General features: G+C 39.2%; 1 protein-coding gene across 3 annotated transcripts; it reads left to right on the forward strand.

The window, feature by feature from the left end:
• Positions 1 to 3: 3 nt before the first annotated feature.
• LOC116332771 (hemicentin-1-like) lies at positions 4 to 10,085 on the forward strand. Of its 3 annotated transcripts, XM_039611613.1 has the most exons (20): positions 4 to 292; positions 1,789 to 2,064; positions 2,157 to 2,474; positions 2,610 to 2,861; positions 2,983 to 3,237; positions 3,400 to 3,747; positions 3,901 to 4,155; positions 4,279 to 4,533; positions 4,882 to 5,241; positions 5,385 to 5,636; positions 5,750 to 6,004; positions 6,167 to 6,514; positions 6,668 to 6,922; positions 7,047 to 7,301; positions 7,584 to 7,640; positions 7,783 to 8,037; positions 8,185 to 8,439; positions 8,757 to 9,101; positions 9,244 to 9,495; positions 9,655 to 10,085. In XM_039611613.1, exons 1-20 carry the CDS (start codon positions 241 to 243, stop codon positions 9,831 to 9,833), a joined length of 5,079 nt encoding a protein of 1,692 aa, XP_039467547.1. In that variant the 5' UTR covers positions 4 to 240; the 3' UTR covers positions 9,834 to 10,085. The 3 variants fall into 3 exon arrangements, with proteins under 3 accessions (XP_039467547.1, XP_039467548.1, XP_031611685.2); XM_039611614.1 differs by lacking the exons at positions 5,385 to 5,636; positions 5,750 to 6,004; positions 6,167 to 6,514; XM_031755825.2 differs by lacking the exons at positions 3,901 to 4,155; positions 4,279 to 4,533; positions 4,882 to 5,241 and having other exon boundaries at positions 5 to 292.
• The last annotated feature ends 2,667 nt before the right edge of the window (positions 10,086 to 12,752 follow it).

A 12,752-nucleotide genomic window follows, 5' to 3' on the forward strand; every position in this document is an offset into this window, starting at 1 on the left:
CACAAAGGGCTGGCTGCAGATGTGGTTTTGTATCTTGGGCTTTACCGAGTTTCCTGTACACAAGGGCGTTGAATTTCCTCTCTAGTTTTTTTTCTGCCTGTGAAACCTTTAGTCGGTCATCATAAGTAGGATCTGCATCGAGCTGATGTTCATTTAACTCAGGTCCTGAAGCTGGATAATCTCTGGACGATCCTGAAACACTGCTCCACTCACCTCATTCCTCCTGCATGCTGTGCAAGCATGCTGCCTGTCAGGATGCTGAGCATTCTCATCCTCCTCTTTTCACTGTGCGGTGAGTAATAATGATGCTCTGCAAGAACTCTGTGTGTATGGGAAAAACTATTTCATCAAATTGTCAGGAATAAAAATTAGGTTAACTTTTAGTGTCTTGCTGGTGTGATCAGTTTTGATACTGAAATGTTATTAGTGATGGTAACTGCAAAAACTAAAACTAATAATATTTTTAAGATCATGTTTCATGAAATACTCCCCTTTTAAATTTTCATTGGACTCTATGTGGACTTGTGAAAAACATATTTATGTTTGGTTACATGGTTACATGGTTCAGTAGCTTTTAAAACAAACCTTAGCAGTAGTGACTTATTTTAGACTATCGTTTTGTTGTGTGTTGTTTTGATCACGGTCTGACGGTCAGGATTTACATAGAATTTGGACCCAGGTGCAGATTTTGAGAAGGTTTAAACAAACTGAAAACTAACTTTATTTTTGCCTGAGGCAGTAAATCCACGAGACTGACGAAAACAGACTCCAACAAACCACACAGGCGGACAAACAGTAGAACAGGATGAAGAACTGATGGGAGACAAAGGCTATAAATACATATAAGGTCATTGGAAATGTGGGAAACACTAGGGTTCCCAGTAGTTAGCTTGTCTTTAGCTAACTAATCACAGGAGACAAGACAAGGGAAGTAAAACAAAACACAGCTAACGCCAGATGAGAGACTAACAAAATAAAACAGGAAGTAAGCGAATACGGGAACATCACGGGAACATAAAAGCAGACTTGACACAGAGAACAAAGAACTTTACACAATAATCAAAATGATAGATAATGAAAGAAAATACAACCTAGAATAATATCACGGATAAAAAATGAACTAAAACTAGAATAGGATAATCTAAATGAGAAGAATAAACAACAAACTAATCAGAAAATATATGGTAATAATAAACAAACCTAAATGTTATACTAAAATGTTAAAGTAGAAAATCCAGAGTTGTGCCTGGACCCCCCCCACTCCCGAGAGGATGATCAATTAATAGTGCATTTGATTAGTAGAGCTTGGTTGCTACATACCCTCTGAAACCCTATAGGAGCATTAAGGTTGCACTTTGTTTTTTAACATTACTGCACAGAATCCTGTGGGAATTTTTATTTTCACAGGACTGCATTTATTTATAATGTTTGAGTTTATTACATTAACTATTTTTAAATAACAGACAGCATTTGAATAAATTTGTAAATAAAGACAAAGCAGCTTTTTTAGCAGCTTTAATCAGAGTTAGCACCTGTTCTGTTCTGTCTTAATAAAAACTACCCAGCAACTGGTAGGCTCATTTTGGTTCCCCATGTTGGTTTCTTTTTCGGTGTGTCTTTTTCTTAAATGTACAGTTGGGCCCATAATTTGTTGAACAAAGACGTAGTTTTGCCTCTGAACAGTCAAGATCTGACAAAAATGCAGACTTCCAGCTTCAGTTCAAGGGGGCATAGAGTCTATAGGGCTAATAAAAATCAAATATAAACATTATCCTTGTCTATTCATAGATGCTGACAGCATATGCACAACAGAGTTCAAGATGGATCCACCTGAGATTATTGCAGAATATGGGGGAAGTCCTGTCATTGTAAACTGCACCACAACATTGGATGAACATGACGGGATGTACTGGACAGTTGGAAATGAAATCTTTCAGCTCGAAGATGAAGAATTGTTTATCTCCCATTCAGTGCCAGTGTCGGACTGGAATGTGACGGCCGAGTGCAAAATGAAGTTAAATGAGTCTTATGAATGCAGCAAGGACCTCAAAGTTATTTTATTCAGTAAGTTTAGTTTTAAATGAAAACACTACAATGATAAGAGCATTATTAAATATTGACATAATTAACAAACTTTGCTTAATTTTGTTTACCAGAGAATCCAGAAGTTGTTCATTCTGTACAGCTTGTGAATGTGATGGGAGAAGAAACACAGTACAGACTGCAGTGTGATATAATCAATGTTGCTCCTGTTCAGTTCCTCAGTGTTAGCTGGTACAAAAACAATGAAAACATCAGGACAATGTCTTTCAATGACACAACCAAAACCCCAGTAAATGAGTCCTTGATTCTGAGAGTCGACATCAGCAGAGAAGAAAATGTAGCTCAGTTCAGATGTGAAGCTGAGCTGGACTTTGGACCACATGGACCAAAACTTCCTGCCATTTCTCAAACACACAGCATTTCAGCCCACTGTGAGTAAATATCCTGCTGTTACACATGAACAGAAGTTTAAAAAAAAATAATTGAAGATTAAACAAAAGTTCTTTTCTGTTCAGCTTTCAATTGTGTAAATGTGAGAACTGATAAAAAACTGTTTATCACTTCAGATGCTCCAGAGTTAAAGACAAATAGTACTGCTGACATCTATCAATTGAGAGGTACTAATATCGCCTTGAGCTGTGAAGCTGAGGGAAACCCTCCTCCTGTGTATAACTGGATTTGTGATGGGGAAAACATGTTGGAGAACACAAACAGTCTCAATATTACTCGAGTCAATCGCAATAAAACCTGCACCTGCACAGCTACCAATTATCTGGGAAACATAACTAAGACAATCCATCTTCATGTTGAACCAAGAGGTATAAATTCTTACTTACTTCACATCTAAAATTGTGGATGATTTAGATGAAACTGCTGACTTATGTCTTATTTTACACCAAATCATCTCTAACTCTGAATATATTTGCTTGTGAATGGCAGGTTGCCCACTAACACTGACACCTTCTGAAACTGTTGTGAAATTTGGAGATCCAGTTTCAGTCAGCTGCAGCACATCAGCCAGATATGTTGAAGGAATGGGCTGGGAGGCTCCTGCTGGACACACAAGATTTGAAAGTCTTACTGCTGCCACTTGGATGATTGAGAAATTTCAAGACTGGGCATCAAAACCTTCATGCAACATCACTCTAAATGATGATTTTCAGTGTTCTGTGAGTCCAGTCATCACCGTTTATAGTAAGTACAATTATATAGATTGTATTAGAGATTCAGAAAATGCAGGGCATGATGTCAAAGTTGGATGTACGCATTCTTTCAGATTGATTTTACAATATCATAAATATACTTATATCATATTTTCTGAAATATTTTATCTTTTTTGCTTTGCTTTATTTACAGAAGCTCCAGAAATGGTGTCAGTTACTGAATTGGATAATACTCAAACAGCAAGGGGGACAGCATACAAAAATTACCCACATACACAACATAAACTGCAGTGTGACATCATAAATGTTGCTCCTGTTCAATATCTCACTGTTAGCTGGTACAAAAGCAATGAAAGGATCCACACCCAAATTTTCAATGACACAACAACCAAAACTCCAGTAAATGAGTCCTCGATTCTGAAAATAAACATCAGCAGAGAAGAAAATGTAGCTGAGTTCAGATGCGAAGCTAAGCTGGACTTTGGACCACACGGACCAAAACTTTACGTCAATTCTCAAACACACAGAGTTTCAGCCCACTGTGAGTAAACATCCTGCTGTTTACACACAAACAGAAGATTATTTCAATATGTTTTGTTCATTCGTTTGCTTTTTGTCTTAGAATAATTCTCAGTTTACATATTTATTGTGTAAATATGAAACGGAAAAAACCCCTGGTTTTTTTCTTCTTCAGATGCTCCGGAAAAAAACACAAAGAAAAGTACTCAAGACATTTTTCTGCTTGAGGGCACTAATATCACCTTGAGCTGTGAAGCTGTTGGAAACCCTCCTCCTGTGTATAACTGGACTTGCGATGGGAAAAATATGTTGGAAAACACAAACAGTCTCAATATCACCCGAGTAAAGCACAACGCAACTTGCACCTGCACAGCTACCAATTATCTGGGAAACATAACCCACACAATCAATGTTCATGTGAAAAAAAGAGGTATTCATCTTTGTTTACTATATATCTAATATTTTGTAGCTCATTTAGACAATAGTGATGCCATCTTTTTAATTTTACACTAAATTAATTCTAACTCTAAATATATTTGCTTGTGAATGGCAGGTTGCCCACTAACACTGACACCTTCTGAAACTGTGGTGACATTTGGAGATCCAGTTTCAATCAACTGCAGCACATCAGCCACAGATGTTCAAGGAATGGGCTGGGAGGCTCCATTTGGAGGAACAGGATTTGAGTCTCCTCCTGTTGTCACTTGGAGGGTTGAAAAACTAGAAGAGTGGACTCCAAGTCCTTCCTGCTATGCTACTTTGGTTGATGGATCCCAGTATACTGAGAAACCAGTCATCACTGTTTATAGTAAGTACATGTGTACAACTTTGTTAGTGTATTATAAACAGCATGAACTGACTATTTTTATGTAATAAAGCAATGATTTCTCTTCCTGAAAGCGCCACTGTAAATGCACAGATATGATGGTGGAGGCTGCATGGAAGTGATTCTAAGTTGTCCATAGGAGTGAAAGATTATCTCTTTCTATGTGATACCACTGTGACATATTGGTGACCAGCTCAGTGTGGACTTTAGCGCTTCCCTAATGACAAGTGTCCTTTGTTTATGCCCACAGAAGACTCTCAATTGAAAAGCAGAAGAAAATGGATGGATGAATGGATTTTCAAAATTTATTTTTCTTTGCTCTATTCACAGAAACACCAGACATTGTGTCAATATATCCACTGAACCAAAGTCACATGACGGAGGAACATGTACACATAGTGCCTTACAATAAAAACACAAGGACACAGCACTGGTTAGGGTGTGACATCATCAATGTTGCTCCTGTTCAACACCTGACTGTTAGATGGTACAAAAATAATAAAACCATCCAGACACAGTCCTTCAATGACACAACAACTAAAATGCCAGTAAATGAGTCCTCTATTCTGAGAATCGACATCAGCAGAGAAGAAAAAGCCATTGAGTTCAGATGTGAAGCTGAGCTGGACTTTGGACCACATGGACCAAAACTTCCTGCCATTTTTCAAACACACAGAGTTTCAGCCCACTGTGAGTGAAAATGCTGCTGTTAACACACAAACATAAGATTATTTAATTGTATTTGTTAGGCTAGATTAAACAAAAGTTCTATTCATTACAGCTTTCTATTATGTAAATGTGAAAATGATAAGAAAAACTGTTTGTCTCTTCAGATGCTCCTGAGATCAACACAAGTTGTACTGTTGACATCTCACCACTTGAGGGCACTAACATCACCTTGAGCTGTGAAGCTGAGGGAAACCCTCCTCCCGTGTATATCTGGACTTGTGATGGGGAAAATATGTTGGAGAACACAAACAGTCTCAATATTACTCGAGTCAATCGCAATAAAACCTGCACCTGCACAGCTACCAATTATCTGGGAAACATAACCAAGACAATCCATCTTCATGTTGAACCAAGAGGTATGCATTCTTGTTTACCTTACATCTAATCTTCTTTGATCATTTAGTGAACACTATTCACTTGTTTTCCAATAAATCAATTTTGACTGAATGTATTTGCTTGTGAATGGCAGGTTGTCCTCTAACTCTGGCACCTTCTGAAATTGTTGTGAGATTTGGAGATCCAGTTTCAATCAACTGCAGCACATCAGCCACAGATGTTGTCAGAATGGACTGGGTGGCTCCTGCTGGACACACAAGATTTGAAAGTCTTACTGCTGCCACTTGGATGATTGAGAAATTTCAAGACTGGGCATCAAAACCTTCATGCAACATCACTCTAAATGATGATTTTCAGTGTTCTGTGAGTCCAGTCATCACCGTTTGTAGTAAGTACAATTATATAGCTTGTATTAGAGATTCAGAAAATGCAGGGCATGATGTCAAAGTTGGATGTACGCATTCTTTCAGATTGATTTTACAATATCATAAATATACTTATGTCATATTTTCTGAAATATTTTATCTTTTTTGCTTTGCTTTATTTACAGAAGCTCCAGAAATGGTGTCAGTTACTGAATTGGATAATGCTCAAACAGCAAGGGGGACAGCATACAAAAATTACCCACATACACAACATAAACTGCAGTGTGACATCATAAATGTTGCTCCTGTTCAATATCTCACTGTTAGCTGGTACAAAAGCAATGAAAGGATCCACACCCAAATTTTCAATGACACAACAACCAAAACTCCAGTAAATGAGTCCTCGATTCTGAAAATAAACATCAGCAGAGAAGAAAATGTAGCTGAGTTCAGATGCGAAGCTGGGCTGGACTTTGGGCCACACGGACCAAAACTTTATGTCAGTTCTCAAACACACAGAGTTTCAGCCCACTGTGAGTAAACATCCTGCTGTTTACACACAAACAGAAGATTATTTCAATATGTTTTGTTCGTTTGTTTGCTTTTTGTCTTAGAATAATTCTCAGTTTACATATTTATTGTGTAAATATGAAACGAAAAAAAACCCTGGTTTTTTCCTTCTTCAGATGCTCCGGAAAAAAACACAAAGAATAGTACTCAAGACATTTTTCTGCTTGAGGGCACTAACATCACCTTGAGCTGTGAAGCTGTTGGAAACCCTCCTCCTGTGTATAACTGGACTTGTGATGGGAAAAATATGTTGGAGAACACAAACAGTCTCAATATCACCCGAGTAAAGCACAATGCAACTTGCACCTGCACAGCTACCAATTATCTGGGAAACATAACCCACACAATCAATGTTCATGTGAAAAAAAGAGGTATTCATCTTTGTTTACTATATATCTAATATTTTTGTAGCTCATTTAGACAATAGTGATGGCGTCTTTTTAATTTTACACTAAATTAATTCTAACTCTAAATATATTTGCTTGTGAATGGCAGGTTGCCCACTAACACTGACACCTTCTGAAACTGTGGTGACATTTGGAGATCCAGTTTCAATCAACTGCAGCACATCAGCCACAGATGTTGAAGGAATGGGCTGGGAGGCTCCATTTGGAGGAACAGGATTTGAACGTCCTCCTGTTGTCACTTGGAGGGTTGAAAAACTAGAAGAGTGGACTCCAAGTCCTTCCTGCTATGTTACCTTGGTTGATGGATCCCAGTGTACTGTGAGTCCAGTCATCACTGTTTATAGTAAGTACATTTGAAAACTGTGTTACGGTATCATGCAGTGCACGAACAGACAATGTAAAAAAAAAAAATATTATTAAATGAATTATTAATTAGTAAGACAATAATTTAACTTTCAGCAAGAAGGTCCTGTTGTTCAATCCACCAGCTGGCTGGGACTCTTCTGTGCAGAGTTTTCAATTTTTCTCTGTGTTTGTTTGGACCCACAGACTATACAAAGACATCAGTTTTGAATGATTTCAGGTTTCTAAGTTGTCTATAGGAGTGAAATATTGTTTCTTTTAGGACCACACGGACCAAAATTTCCTGCCATTTCTCAAACAAACAATGTTTCAGCCCACTGTGAGTAAAAGTGCTGCTGTTTACAAAGTATTTCTTGGATTTTTTTTCAAATTGTAACTCAGATTAAACAATGTCAAAACCAGTGTAGGTATGCACCATATAATGATTCCAGTCAATAACAGACCTGTGTTTGTTTCTTCAGATGCTCCTGAGCTAATCCTTGAAAGTAGCACTGAAGACATTTTTCCACATGGGGGTACTGATATCACCTTGAGCTGTGAAGTTGAGGGCAACCCTCCTCCTGTGTATAACTGGATTTGTGATGGGGAAAATATGTTGGAGAACACAAACAGTCTCAATATCACTCGAGTCAATCGCAATAAAACCTGCACCTGCACAGCTACCAATTATCTGGGAAACATATCTAAAACAATCAATGTTCATGTCACACCAAGAGGTACACATCTTTTATTATTATTTAGCTGTTATTTATTTTTTAAATTTATTTGATCTCTAATGTTCTTGGTGTTATTAGAGGATATGGCTGGCTTATTTTGTGATTTGAAAACAAATCATATCTAACTGAAGATATTGTGAATGGCAGGTTGTCCTCTAACTCTGGCACCATCTGAAATGGTTGTGAGATTTGAAGATCCAGTTTCAATCAAATGCAGCACATCAGCCACAGATGTTGCTGAAATGGCCTGGATGACTCCTGCTGGAGACAAAGAATTTAAACCTGGTTCTGATGTCACTTGGATGGTTAAAAACCTGAAATGGTGGACTCCAAGTCCTTTCTGCAGCATCACTCTAAATGACGATTTTCGGTGTTCTGTGAGCCCAGTCATCATTGTTTATAGTAAGTACATCTGTCAAGACTGCATTATTGTACTAGAAATTAAGATGATGTAAAATATTTTTATTTATTTATTGTTGTATAACAAAGGAATAATTTCAGTTTGCTGAAACTGCCACTTTGAAGATGATGTTGTCGAGTAACCTGCTGTAGCTCTGATCCAAATGTTGAACTGTGAAGAAGACTCTGTTAGTGGCAACAAAAACCCAACCTTTTAATATCAATGCATTTATGCATTCATTCTTCTCGTATTGATGTTAACAAGCACATCCATTTGTCATATGTTCTAAATGTAATATTTTACTTTGCTTCACTTGCAGAAACCCCAGAGACCGTGTCAATCTCTGAATTGAATCATGGTCTGATGTTGAAGCACAAAGAGGACAAGAAGCACAACATGACACAATACAAACTGCAGTGTGACATCATCAATGTTGCTCCTGTTCAGTATCTCACTATTACTTGGTATAAAAACAATAAAATCATCAAGACACAGTCCTTCAATGACACAACCAAAACGCCAGTAAATGAGTCCTCTATTCTGAGAGTCGACATCAGCAGAGAAGAAAACGTCGTTGTGTTCAGATGTGAGGCCAGGCTGGACTTTGGACCACATGGACCAAAACTTCCTGCTATTTCTCAAACACGCAGAGTTTCAGCCCACTGTGAGTAAACATCCTGCTGTTTACACAAAAACTGAATATTTCTTGGATTTTTTCATTTCTAAACTGAATTTAACAATGCGAAAATAAGGCATGCAACATGTAATTATTTAAATGAATAACAAACATCTTTTTGTCTCTTCAGATGCTCCAGAGGTAAACACAAAAGATAGTACTCATGACTATCTACTTGAAGGTTCTAATATCACATTGAGCTGTGAAGCTGAGGGAAACCCTCCTTCTGTCTATAACTGGACTTGTGATGGGGAGAATATGTTGGAGAACACAAACAATCTCAATATAACTCGAGTAAATCGCACTAAAACCTGCACCTGCACAGCTGCCAATTATCTGGGAAGCGTAACCAAGACAATTCATGTTCATGTTGAACCAACAGGTACACGTCCTTGTTTATTTCATGCCTAATATTGCTGTGGGATATTTAGAGGACACTGTTAAGTAAAGAGAAGTGTTAACTGATGTTTAAGTTGATCAATGTATTTTATGAAGTTTTGAGAAGTAAACTTTGGTTTTATTTTTTATTTTTATCTTACAGGTAAAACCAATAAAATCACTTTTACAGTCATTTGGGCTTTGCCATTTATAGTGGCCATCATCATCTTCATCTTCATTGCGTTCTACTGTCGCAAACAGTGGAAAAAACATGGACATTATAGTTTTGTTTCTGACAAAGATATCCCTTTGAATATTACACAAAGTAATGGAAGCAATTAAGATGTTTTCTGCTTTCTGTAAACTGAAGCAAAAACTTAATTTTATGTGCAACCTAATTATTTTTTTCATTAAAAAAAGAAGTTCTACACCAATTTCATACCCTTGTATGAAAAATTCCTAGCTTCACATTCCTGGAAATGTGGGCCCACCCACTTCAACAATGGATCCATGCTGATGGGCTTTTTAAAAGTTTTATTTTCTATTACTTCTATTACTTTTCTATTAATTAAATAAATATTTTAAAAAATAAAATGATGTCATGTGTTTTCCTTTCTTAAAAAACAAGTAGTCAAAAGATATTATCACAAGCAAAGTCTGACTACAGAGGCAGTTTCACATTGACCAATACCTGTTAAATCTGAAATAGCATGTAACGGTTCAGAGATTTCTCAGGCAGCGGAGAATAAAACTTATAAACTTAACACATAATGTAAGGAAATTTGAGTTTAATAATTTTTTGTTATAACAATGGTTTTTTTTTTTGCAATAAATCTTACACTGTTAGAAAAAAACATACATAGAGACAAGAGCCTGGCACCGCCTCCTTATCCTGGTCACCAGCTTTTCACACACTGCTATTGGATCTTATCCCATTATTCAAACAGCATTTGTTTCAAGTTGCAAGTCAGTGGTTGTGCTGCTCACTCTGGCACAAACAGAATGTCCAAGCTGATCTCCCAAATGTTCATTGAGGTTGAGGTCAGGACTGCAGACAGACAAAATGAGCTTCCTTTGTAGACAGGCTGGGGTCAGTCTTAGAGATAGGATGAGAAGAGGTGTTCTTGGCCTAACTGGCAACCATGGCAGACCCTGGGACAGACCCAGACCCCCATGGAGAGATTATATGTCTCATCTGGCCAGTTCCCAAGAGGGCAACTGCTGTACTGCGTGAGAAAGTTAAGTGTCAGAGGTAGTGAGCAGGTGGACAATAATATGGAGAGGTGTCGAAAAACTGTGGAGAAAAGAGGAATTAAAGTCAGCACGATACATGTGTGTAAATGAGAAGGAGACATGCGTAACAATGAAGCTGCAAGGAGTAAAGATAGTGAAGGTAGATGTGCTTAAATACCTGGTAATATTGGGTCAATCTCCCAAAGCAATGGACATTGTACAAGTAAGATTAATAAGAGAGTGCAGGTGTAGAGAGAATAAAACAAACTTCATCTGTGTCTCTGTGTTTAATAAAAACATTAACCCAGTCTGTGAACTGTGAATATCTGGATGATGACTAGAAAGAGCTAATGTCACGGCAGCGATGGCAGACGTGTGGTGTGTGAGAATTAGGACCCAAGATGCAGGCACGGCTTAAGATGTGCGTGAGCTTTGAGACAAGGGGAAGCAAAACTAGGCACACTAACATAGGACATGGCACTGTCAAAATAAAACAGGAAATGATATGAACACAGAGACACAATACTAACACAGTACAGAGGGAACACAGAAACCAAAACCTCAGAATTAGAAAATCTTAATCAGAATTAAATCAAAACAAAAGATAACAATCAAACAGAGTCCAAAACAAACAAACAAAAAGTCCAAAGGCACTGGAACCAGGAAAATAGTTCAAAACACAGTCCAAAAGTTCAAGAGGCCGACCAGGAGGTTGATGGCACAGGTGTCCATGGCAGAACAGTTCAGGAGGCCGACCCGATGGACGGAAGCACAGGAGCCCAGGGAGAAAAAGTTCAGGAGGTCGACCAGAAGGCTGACGGCTCAATAGTCCAACACAGGGTAACTCAGGGGCCCGACCATGCTGAAGGCAGTGGTCGGGCCTCAGGCACAGCAAGCGAAGCTAATTAGGAAGGCAGGACCAGACGGTGATGGTGCTGCAGGCGACGGCGTGGAGGGCGCAGGTGGTGACGCTGCAGGCGACAGCGTGGTAGCCGCAGGTGGTGACGCTGCAAGCTGCAGGATGGTTCCTGATCCTCCAGCGGAGACAGAAGGCTGGATAGGCCCCTCGGACCCTCCAGCGGAGGCAGAATGCTGGATGGGCCCCTCGGACCCTCCAGCGGAGACAGACAAAACCAGCAGGCACAACGTCCTGTGGCAGACACAGAGGTGACTGGAGCTGTGCAGGGCACTGGCTCTGCCCAGGCAGCGATAACACGGTGCAGTCCTCAATCGGCTTCTTAGCCTCCAGGGGTCCAGAATCAGGGCTTAAACCCAGCCTCTGGGGCGGCCCTGGAGAGAGTCACTGTCTCTAAAGTGGAGAGTTCTTGAGAAACACCTAAGGTTAGAGCAAGACTTTCTCCCTGGATAGAATGAAAGGGTGAGGACGGTGGCAGAATGGGTGGCTGAGCTACGGACTGAATAGCAGACTCAAATTGCAACAGGAGACTGAGCTGAGGGCGACTGAACAGGAGACTGAGCTACGGGCGACTGAACAGGAGACTGAGCTACGGGCGACTGAGCTACCGGCTGGGCAGCTGACTGAGCCACAGGCTGGAGTGGTGGTTGTGGTGAAAGAGAGGCTGGAACACTGACAGGCAGAGGAGCAGGCTCAAGGAAAACGGTTTGTGTAAAACTGGTTCCATGCATTGAACCAGCAGGGGAGAAACAGTTAGAATTCTCAGTCTTTAAATTAACAGTCCTGGTTATTATAACTCTGGACTTAGAAGGAGCAGAGTAAATACAGCCATTAGAGTCCTTAGAGCAAGAGTTAACAGTCTCAGGAGTAACAGACACGGAGTTAACTGATCCTGAATTGTTACAGTTAATACGTTCTGGCTTGGAAGGAGCGGAATGAACCCTGTCTTTTTAATTCAATGTAGCCACAGAAAAGGCATTATTAGTAATTTCAGTCACAGGTGAAGCAAGAACACTGCCGTTATCTTCATTCGCCACACAAAAAACAGCCTCAGAACAAACGATGTCGGAATAAGTAGAAAAAGTGTCTCTTTACGAAGTCCGGCTGTGGAG

This window comes from Oreochromis aureus, linkage group 4 (genome assembly GCF_013358895.1).
Source record: "Oreochromis aureus strain Israel breed Guangdong linkage group 4, ZZ_aureus, whole genome shotgun sequence".
Taxonomy (NCBI): Eukaryota; Metazoa; Chordata; class Actinopteri; order Cichliformes; family Cichlidae; genus Oreochromis; species Oreochromis aureus.